The 14,331-nt window shown below is 39.6% G+C and overlaps 1 protein-coding gene across 1 annotated transcript in view; it reads left to right on the top strand.

The window, feature by feature from the left end:
- Window positions 1–14,331, top strand: part of LOC129865278 (butyrophilin subfamily 3 member A2-like) — a 53,987-nt gene that overhangs the window by 12,409 nt on the left and 27,247 nt on the right. Inside the window, exons 11-26 of the mRNA XM_055937928.1 lie at window positions 58–78; window positions 482–502; window positions 4,978–4,998; window positions 5,137–5,169; window positions 5,615–5,635; window positions 6,401–6,421; window positions 6,660–6,680; window positions 7,744–7,764; window positions 8,008–8,028; window positions 9,935–9,955; window positions 10,193–10,213; window positions 10,856–10,876; window positions 11,050–11,070; window positions 13,007–13,027; window positions 13,166–13,198; window positions 14,078–14,098. Coding sequence (XP_055793903.1) covers window positions 58–78; window positions 482–502; window positions 4,978–4,998; window positions 5,137–5,169; window positions 5,615–5,635; window positions 6,401–6,421; window positions 6,660–6,680; window positions 7,744–7,764; window positions 8,008–8,028; window positions 9,935–9,955; window positions 10,193–10,213; window positions 10,856–10,876; window positions 11,050–11,070; window positions 13,007–13,027; window positions 13,166–13,198; window positions 14,078–14,098 — 360 coding nt within the window. The remainder of the gene's footprint in view (window positions 1–57; window positions 79–481; window positions 503–4,977; window positions 4,999–5,136; window positions 5,170–5,614; window positions 5,636–6,400; window positions 6,422–6,659; window positions 6,681–7,743; window positions 7,765–8,007; window positions 8,029–9,934; window positions 9,956–10,192; window positions 10,214–10,855; window positions 10,877–11,049; window positions 11,071–13,006; window positions 13,028–13,165; window positions 13,199–14,077; window positions 14,099–14,331) is intronic.

Here is a 14,331-nt window from a genome sequence, read left to right as displayed (position 1 = left end):
CTAGTGTTCATGTTAATGATGTTCTCTCTGTCTTCCATCTACTCTACATGTGTACAGATGACCTCAAGAAGGAGAAGGGTAAGTAGGGTCTTTATATCATCACTTTGCTAGAATTTTGTGAAACATTTAGTCTTTTTTTGTTGCTGAGCACATTTAAGATGTTCTTTCTGATGTTGGAACAGTGGTATGAGACAAGGGCCGGGATTCAATTCAAGGCGCATTACAACACAGCACACTGTAACAGACCTTTAAAGGTATTTTACGCTTGAGTCGTCATGTGCAGTGTTTACCATGAATGTGATCTCTGTGAATGCCGGTGGAGAATGTCTTTAAAAAGTGCATCGTCAGCTGTGAAGTGCCCTGCTGTATAGCGCACATTGGATTGAATCCCGACCAAAGAATCCCAGAGAGAGACTACATCTACTAGTGTTCATGTTAATGATATTTCCTCCTGTCTTCCATCTACTCTACATGTTTACAGATGACCTCAGGAAGGACAAGGGTAAGTAGTGTCTTCAGATCATCACTTTATTGGTTTCAACCATTTTATGTTTTTTTTTTTTTTAAATCTCAACTGTAATCCAGGTCATTTGATTCTACTATTAAATGAAGCACAGGGATATTCAAATTAATCTGTTTTTTAAATAAACCACATATCTGACATTGTATTCCCATTTGAACTTTGCTTTGCTTGTAATGGCGTTCCTCTCTCTCTTCATAAGAAGAGGTGGAGTAGTGATCGAGCCAAGGCGCAGCAGGTTGTGAATACATGATGATTTATTAAATAAACAAAACAGACCAAGACGAAAACGAACTATACTTGATATAACTAACAAAATGATGTAGACAGACCTGAACAAACGAACTTACAAATACACGAAGCACGCTGACACAGGAACAGACTACATAAACGCACGAACAAACCGAAACATTCCCGTATGGTAAATACATGCAACGACACAGGAGACAATCACCCACAAACAAACAGTGAGAACACCCTACCTAAATATGACTCTTAATTAGAGGAGAACGCAAAACACCTGCCTCTAATTAAGAGCCATACCAGGCAACCAAAACCAACATAGAAACAGATAACATAGACTGCCCACCCAAAACTAACGCCCTGACCAATACACATACAAAAACAACATAAAACTGGTCAGGACCGTTACATTGCTTTAAATTAGTAGAAAGCACAGGTTTAGACATTTGGGTGACAACAAAAGCCCAAATCTAAAATAGTTTTCCACTGGAATTTGGTTGTGCTTTTAGATGGTTTTAAAGCATAGGGATAACACATGGGAAATTCAACACATTTTTGGCTGTCTTTTTTAGTGGGTGAATACATTGTAGGTTGTAATCTCATTGATCAACGTCTCAACCAAATATTACCCAAATATCCACGTTGAAATGATGTAGTTTGCCCAGTGGGTAGTTTCTGATACACCTGGATCACTGATAGACTAGTCCCATGTATTTAAATAAATTAAGAAGTGGTAGAAAACACATAATATTACGCATATTCATGTTCCCTGAATTTTATTTGATGTTGTAACATTGATATGATACAAGAGTCCCAGATCATCACTTTGAAAGATTTATGTGAACCATTTTATAAAGGCAATGTGTAATCCAATTCAAAACTTACCTTGAGGCCACAGGTACAATTGAAGTCGGAAGTTTACATACACTTAGGTTGGAGTCATTAAAACTCGTTTTTCAACCACTCCACAAATGTCATGTTAACAAGCTATAGTTTTGGCAAGTCGGTTAGGACATCTACTTTGTGCATGACACAAGTAATTTTTCCAACAATTGTTAACAGACAGATTATTTCACTTATTATTCACTGTATCACAATTCCAGTGGGTCAGAAGTTTACATACACTAAGTTGACTGTGCCTTAAAACAGCTAGGAAAATTCCAGAAAATTATGTCATGGCTTTTGAAGCTTCTGATAGGCTAATTGACATTTGAGTCAATTGGAGGTGTACCTGTGGATGTACAGTCGTGGCCAAATATTTATTTCCACAAAGTTTGCTGCTTCAATGTCTAGATATTTCTGTCAGATGTTGCTATGGAATACTGAAGTATAATTACAAGCATTTCTAAGTGTCAAAGGCTTTTATTGACAATTACACGAAGTTGATGCAAAGAGTCAATAATTGCAGTGTTGACCCTTCTTTTCAAGACCTCTGCAATCCGCACTGGCATGCTGTCAATTAACTTCTGGGCCACATCCTGACTGATGGCAGCCCATTCTTGCATAATCAGTGCTTGGAGTTTGTCAGAATTTGTGGGGTTTTATTTGTCCACCCGCCTCTTGAGGATTGACCACAAATGAAGGTCTGGGGAGTTTCCTGAAAATGGACCCAAAATATCGATGTTTTGTTCCCCGAGCCACTTAGTTATCACTTTTGCCTTATGGCAAGGTGCTCCATCATACTGGAAAAGGCATTGTTCATCACCAAACTGTTCCTGGATGGTTGGGAGAAGTTACTCTCGGAGGATGTGTTGGTACCATTCTTTATTCATGGCTGTGTTCTTAGGCAAAATTGTGAGTGAGCCCACTCCCTTGGCTGAGAAACAGGACTGATGGTAGCGCTCACCTTGTCTTCTCCGGACAAGCTTTTTTCCCGATGCCCCAAACAATTGGAAAGGGGATTCATCAGAGAAAATGACTTTACCCCAGTCCTCAGCAGTCCAATCCCTGTACCTTTTGCAGAATATCAGTCTGTCCCTGATGTTTTTCCAGGAGAGAAGTGGCTTCTTTGCTGCCCTTCTTGACACCAGGCCATCCTCCAAAAGTCTTCGTCTCACTGCGCATGCAGGTGCACTCACACCTGCCTGCTGCTATTACAGAGCAAGCTCTGTACTGGTGGTGCCCCGATCCCGCAGCTGAATCAACTTTAGGAGACGGTCCTGGCGCTTGCTGGACTTTCTTGGGCGCCCTGAAGCCTTCTTCACAACAATTGAACCGCTCTCCTTGAAGTTCTTGATGATCCGATAAATGGTTGATTTAGGTGCAATCTTTCTGGCAGCAATATCCTTGCCTGTGAAGCGCTTTTTGTGCAAAGCAAGGATGACGGCACGTGTTTCCTTGCAGGTAACAATGGTTGACAGAGAAAGAACAATGATTCCAAGCACCACCCTCCTTTTGAAGCTTCCAGTCTGTTATTCGAACTCAATCAGCATGACAGAGTGATCTCCAGCCTTGTCCTCGTCAACACTCACACCTGTGTTGACGAGAGAATCACTGACATGATGTCAGCTGGTCCTTTTGTGGCAGGGCTGAAATGCAGTGGAAATGCTTTTTGGGGATTCAGTTCATTTGCATGGCAAAGAGGGACTTTGCAATTAATTGCAATTCATCTGATCACTCTTCATAATATTCTGGAGAATATGCAAATTGCCATCATTCAAACTGAGGCAGCAGACTTTGTGAAAATTAATATTTGTGTCATTCTCCAAACTTTTGGCCACGACTGTATTTCAAGGCCTACCTTCAAACCCAGTGCCTCTTTGCTTGACATCATGGGAAAATCAAAAGAAATCAGCCAAAACCTCCACAAGTTATAGACCTCCACAAGTCTGGTTCATCCTTGGGAGCAATTTCCAAACGCCCGAAGGTACCACATTCATCTGTACAAACAATATTATGCAAGTATAAACACCATGGGACCACGCAGCTGTCATACCTCTCAGGAAGGAGACACGTTCTGTCTCCTAGAGATTAACGTACTTTGGTGTGAAAAGTGCAAATCAATCCCAGAACAACAGCAAAGGACCATGTGAAGATGCTGGAGGAAACGGGTACAAAAGTATCTATATCCACAGTAAAACGAGTCCTATATCGACATAACCTGAAAGGCCGCTCAGCAAGGAAGAAGCCACTGCTATAAAACCACCATAAAAAAGACAGACTATGGTTTGCAACTGCACATGCGGACAAAGATCGTACTTCTTGGAGAAATGTCCTCTGGTCTGATGAAACGAAAATAAAACTGTTTGGCCTTAATGACCATTGTTATGTTTGGAGGAAAAAGGAGGAGGCTTGCAAGCCGAAGAACACCATCCCAACCGTGAAGCACGGGGGTGGCAGCATTATGTTGTGGGGGTGCTTTGCTGCAGGAGGGACTGGTGCACTTCACAAAATAGATGGCATCATGAGGAAGGACAATTATGTGGATATATTGAAGCAACATCTCAAGACATCAGTCAGGATGTTAACGCTTGGTCGCAAATGGGTCTCCCAAATGGACAATGACCCCAAGCATACTTCCAAAGTTGTAGCAAAATGGCTCAAGGACAACAAAGTCAAGGTATTGGAGTGGCCATCACAAAGCCCTGACCTTAATCCCATAGAACATTTGTGGGCAGAACTGAAAAAGCGTGTGCGAGCAAGGAGGCCTACAAACCTGACTCAGTTACACCAGTTCTGTCAGGAGGAATGGGCCAAAATTCACCCAACTTATTGTGGGAAGCTTGTGGAAGGCTACCCAAAACGTTTGACCTAAGTTAAACAATTTAATGGCAATGCTACCAAATACTAATTGAGTGTATGCAAACTTCTGACCCACTGGGGATGTTATGAAAGAAATAAAAGCTGAAATAAATCATTGTCTCTACTATTATTCAGACTTTTCACATTCTTTAAATAAAGTGGTGATCCTGACTGACCCAAAACAGGGATTTTTTACAAGGATTAAATGTCAGGAATTGTGAAAAACTGAGTTTAAATGTATTTGGCTAAGGTGTAAGTAAACTTCCGACTTCAACTGTAAACCGATATCTCTTATGTAGATCTAACTTCTTGTCAAGTAGGAAACGTACAATGTTGTGCATATTAATGTTCCCTGACTTTTATCTGATTTGGAATTTTGTTATGAGACAAGGAGTCCCAGAGAGAGACTACATCTACTAGTGTTCATGTTAATGATGTTCTCACTGTCTTCCATCTACTCTACATGTTTACAGATGACCTCAGTAAGGAGAAGGGTAAGTAATATCTTTAAATCATCACGTTGATAACATTATGTACACCAATGTCTCTTCTATAACTTCTAAAGACGTAGAACCCACATAATGTTGTTCACATTAATGTTCCCTGACTTTTCTTATTATCTGTATCTACAGATAAGGTTGAAAAGGATCTCACCAGTAAACTGGGTAAGTAGTGTCCTTCATATTCCAGTGTCTTCAGACCATAGAATAATGTTCTAGAACAGGATGTGTTGAGGCTGTAGAGGACCACTAGACTAGAGAGAGGTAGTCTCTGATACACCTGGATCACGGATGGACCAGTCACATTAATGTTGATGTTCTAGAACAGGATGTGTTGAGGCTGTAGAGGACCACTAGACTAGACAGAGGTATTCTCTGATACACCTGGATCACTGATGGACCAGTCACATTTAATGAATGACATTAAGAGGTGGTGGTAGGTCTAGAATATCTTCATTGGAGAAGTAGTCTCACGTTGCCTGGAACTCAATTAGAATTTGTGACGTTAGAGAAGTGATGTGAGACAAGGAGTCCCAGAGAGAGACTAGATCTTCTAGTGTTCATGTTAATGATGTTCTCACTGTCTTCCATCTACTCTACATGTTTACAGATGACCTCAAGGAGGAGATGGGTAAGTAGTGTCTTCAGAGCATCACTTTGCTAGATTTACGTAAACACAATTGTTTTGAGCACAAAGGGATAATCGGTAGTTGCTACATCCATTTATTGACTTATAAATGAATAATATTTACCAATTGATTCTTGAAGAATATAACTTGTTAATGATTAAAGAGCTTAGTTTAACTGTTATACTCCATCAGAACCCAAAATATAACCTTGTTTTATCTCAATGTTTGTAAACAAAGTAAATGTATGCAAACACGATGTGGCCTCAAAACCTATTTAAAACTATAATGTTGATACAGCATCATGGATGGTCAGTCCTTGCATCCATAGTTCTGTCTATTAATTTAAGAGTGATATTATTACTCCAGCCCCTCCCTCAGCTTTTTACCAAAACAACAGTGGCTGGGATCACACTGTGTTATTGTTTCAACTTCTGATTGGCCCTTGGTGTTCCTTCTGATGTTAGAACAGTGTTATGAGACAAGGGCTGAGATTCAATTCAAGGTGCATTATAACACAGCACACTGTAACAGACTTTTAAAGGTATTTTACGCTTGAGTTGACATGTGCAGTGTTTACCATGAATGTGATCTCTGTGAATGCAGGTGGAAAATGCCTTTAAAAAGTGCATTGTCAGCTGTGAAGTGTCCTGCAGTATAACGCACATTGGATTGAATCCTGACCAAGGAGTCCCAGAGAGAGACTACATCTACTAGTGTTCATGTTAATGATGTTCTCACTGTCTTCCATCTACTCTACATGTTTACAGTTAACCTCTGGGCCCAGAATCGTAAGTACTGTCTTCAGATCATCACTTTGAAAACATTATTAGAACCACAAAAGTTACATTTTCTTTATTTTACTGACTTCAAGTAGGAAAACACTTTAAGAAGGTAATTCTGAGCTCATTGAAGATGTTCCTTCTGATGTTGTAACATTGATATGAGACAAGGAGTCCCAGAGAGAGACTACATCTACTAGTGTTAATGATGTTCTCACTGTCTTCCATCTACTCTACATGTTTACAGATGAAATTAGGAAGGAGAAGGGTAAGTAGTCTCTTCAGATCATTACTCTGATACATTTATGTAACCACATTTTTTTTGGAGCACAAAGGGACAATCGTTAGTTGCTAAATCCGTTTTTTGACTTTAAAAATAATTTTGTACACATTGATTCTTGAAGAATATAACTTATAAATGATTAAAGAGCTTAGTTTAACTGTTGTACTCCATCAGAACCCCAAATATAACCTTGTTTTGTCTCAATATTTGTAAACAAAGTAAATACAAGCAAACACTATGTGGCCTCAAAACATATTTAAAACTATAATGTTGATACAGCATCATGGATGGTCAGTCCTTGTATCCATCTCTCTGTCTATGAATTTGAGAGTGATATTATTTCTCCAGCCCCTCCCTCAGCTTTTACCAAAACAACAGTGGCTGGGATGACGCTTTGTTATTGTTTCAACTTCTGATTGGCCCTAGATGTTCCTTCTGATGTTGTAACAGTGGTATGAGACAAGGGCCGGGATTCAATTAAAATAATATCACTCCATTATATCACAGCACACTATAACAGACTTTTAAAGGTAGTTTAAGTTTGAGTCGACATGTGCAGTGTTTACCATAGATGTGATCTCTGTGAATGCCGGTGGAAAATGCCTTTAAAAAGTGCATTGTCAGCTGTGAAGTGTCCTGCTGTATAGCGCACATTGGATTGAATCCCGACCAAGGAGTCCCAGAGAGAGACTACATCTACTAGTGTTCATGTTAATGATGTTCTCACTGTCTTCCATCTACTCCCGGGTGGCGCAGTGGTCTAGGGCACTGCAGCGCAAGTGCTAGCTGCGCCACCAGAGTCTCTGGGTTCGCGCCCAGGCTGGGCTGGGTTCGCGCCCAGGCTCTGTCGCAGCCGGCCACAGCCGGGAGGTCCGTGGGGCGACGCACAATTGGCATAGCGTGGTTAGGGAGGGTTTGGTCGGTAGGGATATCCTTGTCTCAGTATGTAAAAAATGTAATAAAATGTATGCACTCTACTGTAAGTCTCTCTGGATAAGAGCGTCTGCTAAATGACTAAAATGTAAAAATGTACTCTACATGTTTACAGATGTCCTCACTGGGAAGCTAGGTAAGTAGTGTCTTCAGATCATCACTTTGATAACATTATTAGAACCACAAAAGTACAATTTTCTCAAATTTACCAACTATAAGTAGGAAAAAATGTAAGAAGGTTATTTTGAGCACATTGAAGATGTTCCTTCTGATTTTGTAACATTGATATGAGACAATGAGTCCCAGAGAGAGACTACATCTACTAGTATTCATGTTAATGATGTTCTCACTGTCTTCCATCTACTCTACATGTTTACAGATGACCTCACTGGGAAGCTAGGTAAGTAGTGTCTTCAGATCATCACCTTAATAACAACATTATATAAACCAATGTTTCTTCTATAGATGTAACTTCTAGGGAAGTAGATAACACATTTAATATTGATGTTCTAGAACAGGATGTGTTGAGACTGTAGACACCTGGATCACTGATGGACCAGTCACATTTAATTAATGAAATTAAGACATGGTGATAGGGTAGAATATCTTCATTGGAGAAGTTGTCTCACAGGGGTACGCTGGACTCATTTAGGTGCCTGGAACTCAATTAGGATTTGTGGCGTTAGAGAAGTGATATGAGACAAGGAGTCCCAGAGAGAGACTACCATCTTCTAGTGTTCATGTTCAAATCAAATTTTCTTGGTCATACACATGGTTAGCAGATGTTAATGCGAGTGTAGCGATGTGCTTTTGCTTCTTGTTCCAACAGTGCAGTAATATCTAACAATTCCCAACAACTACCTACTACACACAAAACTAAAGGGGTGAACGAGAATATGTACATATAAATATATGGATGAGTGATGGCCGAGCGGCATAGGCAAGGTGCAGGAGATGGAATACATTTTTTTTATTTATTTTTTATTTAACCTTTATTTAACCAGGAAGGTAAGTTGAGAACAAGTTCTCATTTACAATTGCGACCTGGCCAAGATCAGCAAAGCAGTTCGACACATACAAAAACACAGAGTTACACATGGAGTAAAACAAACATACAGTCAATAATACAGTAGAAAAATAAGTCTATATACAATGTGAGCAAGTGAGGTGAGATAAGGGAGGTGAAGGCAAAAAAAGGCCATGGTGGCGAAGTAAATACAATATAGCAAGTAAAACACTGGAATGGTAGATTTGTAGTGGAAGAATGTGCAAAGTAGAGATAGAAATAATGGGGTGCAAAGGAGCAAAATAAATAAATAAATACAGTAGGGGGAGAGGTAGTTGTTTGGGCTAAATTATAGATGGGCTATGTACAGGTGCAGTAATCTGTGAGCTGCTCTGACAGCTGGTGCTTAAAGCTAGTGAGGGAGATAAGTGTTTCATAGATTTTTGTAGTTCATTCCAGTCATTGGCAGCAGAGAAGTGTTGAGGGTCAGCGAAGTGGAGATGTTGTTTCCTAACTTTACCACCTGGGGGGGGGGCGGCCCGTCAGAAAGTCCAGAACCCAGTTGCACAGGGCGGGGTTGAGACTCAGGGCCACCAGCTTGATGATGAGCTTGGAGGGTACTATGGTGTTGAATGCTGAGCTGTAGTCAATGAACAGCATTCTTACATAAGTATTATTTTTGTCCATATGGGACAGGGCAGTGTGCAGTGAGATGGCGATTGCGTCATCTGTGGACCTGTTGGGGTGGTATGCAAACTGAGGTGGTTCAAGGGTGGCCGGTAAGGTGGCGGTGATATGATCCTTGACTAGCCTCTCAAAGCACTTCATGATGACAGAAGTGAGTGCGACAGGCAGTAGTTATTTTGTTCAGTTATCTTTGCCTTCTTGGGTACAGCAACAGTGGTAGCCATCTTGAAGCATGTGGGGACAACAGACTGGGATAGTGAGCGATTGAATATGTCTGTAAACACACCAGCCAGCTGGTCTGCGCATGCTCTGAGTACACGGCTTGAGATACCATCTGGGCCAGCAGCCTTGCGAGGGTTAACACGTTTAAATGTTTCACTCACGTCAGCCACTGAGAAGGAGGGGGGGGGGTGCGCAGTCTTTGTTAGCGAGCCGCGACGGTGGCAATGTATTATCCTCAAAGCAGGCAAAGAAGGTGTTTAGTTTGTCTGGAAGCATGACGTCGGTATCAGTGACGTGGCTGTTTTTGTTTTTGTAGTCTGTGATTTCCTGTGGACCCTGTAACATGTTAATGATGTTCTCACTGTCTTCCATCTACTCTACATGTTTACAGTTGACCTCTGGGCCCAGAATAGTAAGTAGTGTCTTCAGATCATCACTTTGATAACATTATATAAACCAATGTCTCTTCTATAGATGTAACTTCTAGTGGAGTAGAAAACACATCATGTTGTACATATTAATGTTCCCTGACATTTATCTGATGTTGTAACATTGATATGAGACAAGGAGTCCCAGAGAGAGACTACATCTACTAGTGTTCATGTTAATGATGTTCTCACTGTCTTCCATCTACTCTACATGTTTACAGATGAAATCAGGGAGGAGAAGGGTAAGTAGTGTCTTCAGATCATTACTCTGATACATTTATGCAAAACACACATTTTTTTGAGCACAAAGGGACAATCGGTAGTTGCTAAATCCATTTTTTAAACTTATAAATGAATTATATGTACCCATTTAATCTTGAAGAATTTACAATATTTAAACTATGTTGATACAGTATCATGGATGGTCAGTCCTTGTATCCATAGCTCTGTCTATGAATTTGAGAGTGATATTATTTCTCCAGCCCCTCCCTCAGCTTTTTACCAAAACAACAGTGGTGGGGATCACGTTTTGTTATTGTTTCAACTTCTGATTGGCCCTTGGTGTTCCTTCTGATGTTAGAACAGTGTTATGAGACAAGGGCCGGGATTCAATTCAAGGTGCATTATAACGCAGCACACTATAACAGACTTTTAAAGGTATTTTATGCTTGAGTCGACATTTGCAGTGTTTACCATGGATGTGATCTCTGTGAATGCAGGTGGAAAATGCCTTTAATAAGTGCATTGTCAGCTGTGAAGTGTACTGCCGTTTAATGCACATTGGATTGAATCCTTGACCAAAGAGTCCCAGAGAGAGACTACATCTACTAGTGTTCATGTTAATGATGTTCTCTCTGTCTTCCATCTACTCTACATATTTACAGCTAACCTCTCGGCCCAGAATAGTAAGTAGTGTGTTCAGATCATCATTTTGATAACATTATTAGAACCACAAAAGTCTAATTATCTCTAATCTACAGACTTTAAGTAGGAAAACATGTAAAAAGGTTATTTTGAACACATTGAAGATGTGTTAATGATGTTCTCACTGTCTTCCATCTACTCTGCATGTTTACAGATTACCTCAAGGATGAGAAGGGTAAGTAGTGTCTTCAAATTATCATGCTGCTAGCATTATGTAAACCAATGTCTCCGCTATAGATGTACAGTTTCTTCAGAAAGTATTCACACCCATTGACTTTTTCCACATTTTGTTGTGTTACAAAATAAGATTCAAATGTGTTTAATTGTCATTTTTGGTTAATGATCTACACAAAATATGGGAGTAGAAAAATACTAACACGTATTACAGATTATTGACAAATAAAAACACTAATGTACAGTGTCTTTATTAGATTAGTATTCAACCCCCTGATTCAATACATGTTAGAAACATCTTTGGCAGCAATTAAAGCTGTGAGTCTTTTTGGGTAAGTCTCTAAAACCCTTGCACATCAGGAATGTACAATATTTGCCCATTTATTGTTTTAAATATTCTTCAAGCTCTGTCATAGATTTTCAACCTGATTTAAGTAAAAACTGTAACTAGTCCATTCAGGAACATTCAATGTCATCTTGGTAAGCAACTCCAGTGTAGATTTGGCCTTGTATTTTAGGTTATTGTCCTGCTGAAAGGTGAATTTGTCTCTCAGTGTCTGTTGGAAAGCAGAATGAAACAGTTTTTTCTCTAGGTTTTTATCCGTGCTTAGCTCCATTCAGTTTTTTTTATCCTAAAAAACTCCCTAGTCCTTGCCGATGACAAGCATAACCATAACATGTTGCAGCCACCACCATGCTAGCAAATATATAGAGTGGTACTCAGTGATGTGTTGGATTTTCCCAAAACATAACGCTTTGTATTCAGGACACAAAGTACATTTATTTGTCACATTTTTTGCAGTATTACTATAGTTCCTTGTTGCAAACAGGATGTATGTTTTGGTATATGTTTATTCTGAACAGACTTCCTTCTTTTCACTCATTTAGGTTTGTATTATGGAGTAACTACAATATCGTTGATCCAACCTCAGTTTTCTCCTATCACAACTACTAAACTCTGTAACTGTTTTACCATTGGCCTTATGGTGAAATCCCTGATAAGTTTCCTTCCTCTCTGACAACTGAGTTCCGAACATTATGGGGTAATGTTGTGTAGAACAGTGACATTATGGGGTATTGTGTGTAGATCAGTAACATTATGGGGTATTGTGTGTAGATCAGTGACATTATGGGGTATTGTGTGTAGATCAGTAACATTATGGGGTATTGTGTGTTAATCAGTAACATTATGGGGTATTGTGTGTAGATCAGTAACATTATGGGGTATTGTGTGTAGATCAGTAACATTATGGGGTATTGTTGTGTAGATCAGTAACATTATGGGGTATTGTTGTGTAGATCAGTAACATTATATGGTATTGTGTGTAGATCAGTAACATTATGGGGTATTGTGTGTAGATCAGTAACATTATGGGGTATTGTGTGTAGATCAGTAACATTATGGGGTATTGTGTGTAGATCAGTAACATTATGGGGTATTGTGTGTAGATCAGTAACATTATGGGGTATTGTGGGTTAATCAGTAACATTATGGGGTATTGTGTGTTAATCAGTAACATTATGGGGTATTGTGTGTAGATCAGTAACATTATGGTGTATTGTGTGTAGATCAGTAACATTATGGGGTATTGTGTGTTTATCAGTAACATTATGGGGTATTGTATGTAGATCAGTAACATTATGGGGTATTGTGTGTAGATCAGTAACATTATGGGGTATTGTGTGTTCTAAATGTGTGTGTTCTTAATTTCATCTATTTTAAGTTCAGGCTGTAACACAACACTGTGGAGAAAGTCATGGGGTGTGAATACGTTCTGAAGGCACTAGAAAAACACACATTATAATGTTCCTTAACTATTATCTCAAGTTGTAACATTGATATGAGACAATGAGTCCCAGAGAGAGACTACATCTTCTAGTGTTCATGTTAATTATGTTCTCTCTGTCTTCCATCTACTCTATATCTATGTTTGCAGATCGCCTCAGTAAGGAGAAAGGTAAGTAGTATCTTTAAATCATCACGTTGATAACATTATGTAAACCAATGTCTCTTCTATAACTTCTAAAGACGTAGAACCCACATAATGTTGTTCACATTAATGTTCCCTGACTTTTCTTAATATCTATGTCTACAGATAAGGTTGAGAATGATCTCACCAGTAAACTGGGTAAGTAGTGTCCTTCTTATCCCAGTGTCTTCAGACCATAGAATGATGTTCTAGAACAGGATGTGTTGAGACTGTAGAGGACCACTAGACTAGAGAGAGGTAGTCTCTGATACACCTGGATCACTGATGAACCAGTCACATTAATGTTGATGTTCTAGAACAGGATGTGTTGAGACTGTAGAGGACCACTAGGCTAGAGAGAGGTAGTCTCTGATACACCTGGATCACTGATGGACCAGACACATTAATGTTGATGTTATAGAACAGGATGTGTTGAGGCTGTAGAGGACCACTAGACTAGAGAGAGGTAGTCTCTGATACACCTGGATCACTGATGGACCAGTCACATTAATGTTGATGTTATAGAACAGGATGTGTTGAGACTGTAGCGGACCACTAGACTAGAGAGAGGTAGTCTCTGATACACCTGGATCAGTGATGGACCAGTCACATTAATGTTGATGTTCTAGAACAGGATGTGTTGAGACTGTAGAGGACCACTAGGCTAGAGAGAGGTAGTCTCTGATACACCTGGATCACTGATGGACCAGTCACATTAATGTTGATGTTCTAGAACAGGATGTGTTGAGGCTGTAGAGGACCACTAGACTAGAGAGAGGTAGTCTCTGATACACCTGGATCACTGATGGACCAGTCACATTTAATGAATGAAAATAAGAAGTGGTTGGATAGAATATCTTTATTGGAGAAGTTGTCTCATAGAGGTACACTGGACTCATTTAGGTGTGTGGAACTGATTTAGGATTTGTGACGTTAGATAATTGATCTGAGACAAGGAGTCCCAGAGAGAGACTACATCTTCTAGTGTTCATGTTAATGATGTTCTCACTGTCTTCCATCTACTCTACATGTTTACAGATGACCTGAGGAACGAGAGGGGTAAGTAGTGTCTTCAGATCATCACTTTGTTAGAATTATATGAAGTATTTTACTTTTTTTGTTGTTGCTGGGCACAAAGGGGCAATCGGTAGTTGATACATCCATTTTTGGACTTATAGACAAATGATATGTGTACCCATTGATTCTTGAAGAGTATAACATATAAATGATTAAAGAGCTTAGTTTAACTGTTATACCCCATCAGATGCCAAAATATAAACTTGTTTTAAATC

This window comes from Salvelinus fontinalis, chromosome 1 (assembly GCF_029448725.1).
Source record: "Salvelinus fontinalis isolate EN_2023a chromosome 1, ASM2944872v1, whole genome shotgun sequence".
NCBI lineage: Eukaryota > Metazoa > Chordata > Actinopteri > Salmoniformes > Salmonidae > Salvelinus > Salvelinus fontinalis.
This window is presented reverse-complemented; position numbering and strand designations above follow the sequence as displayed.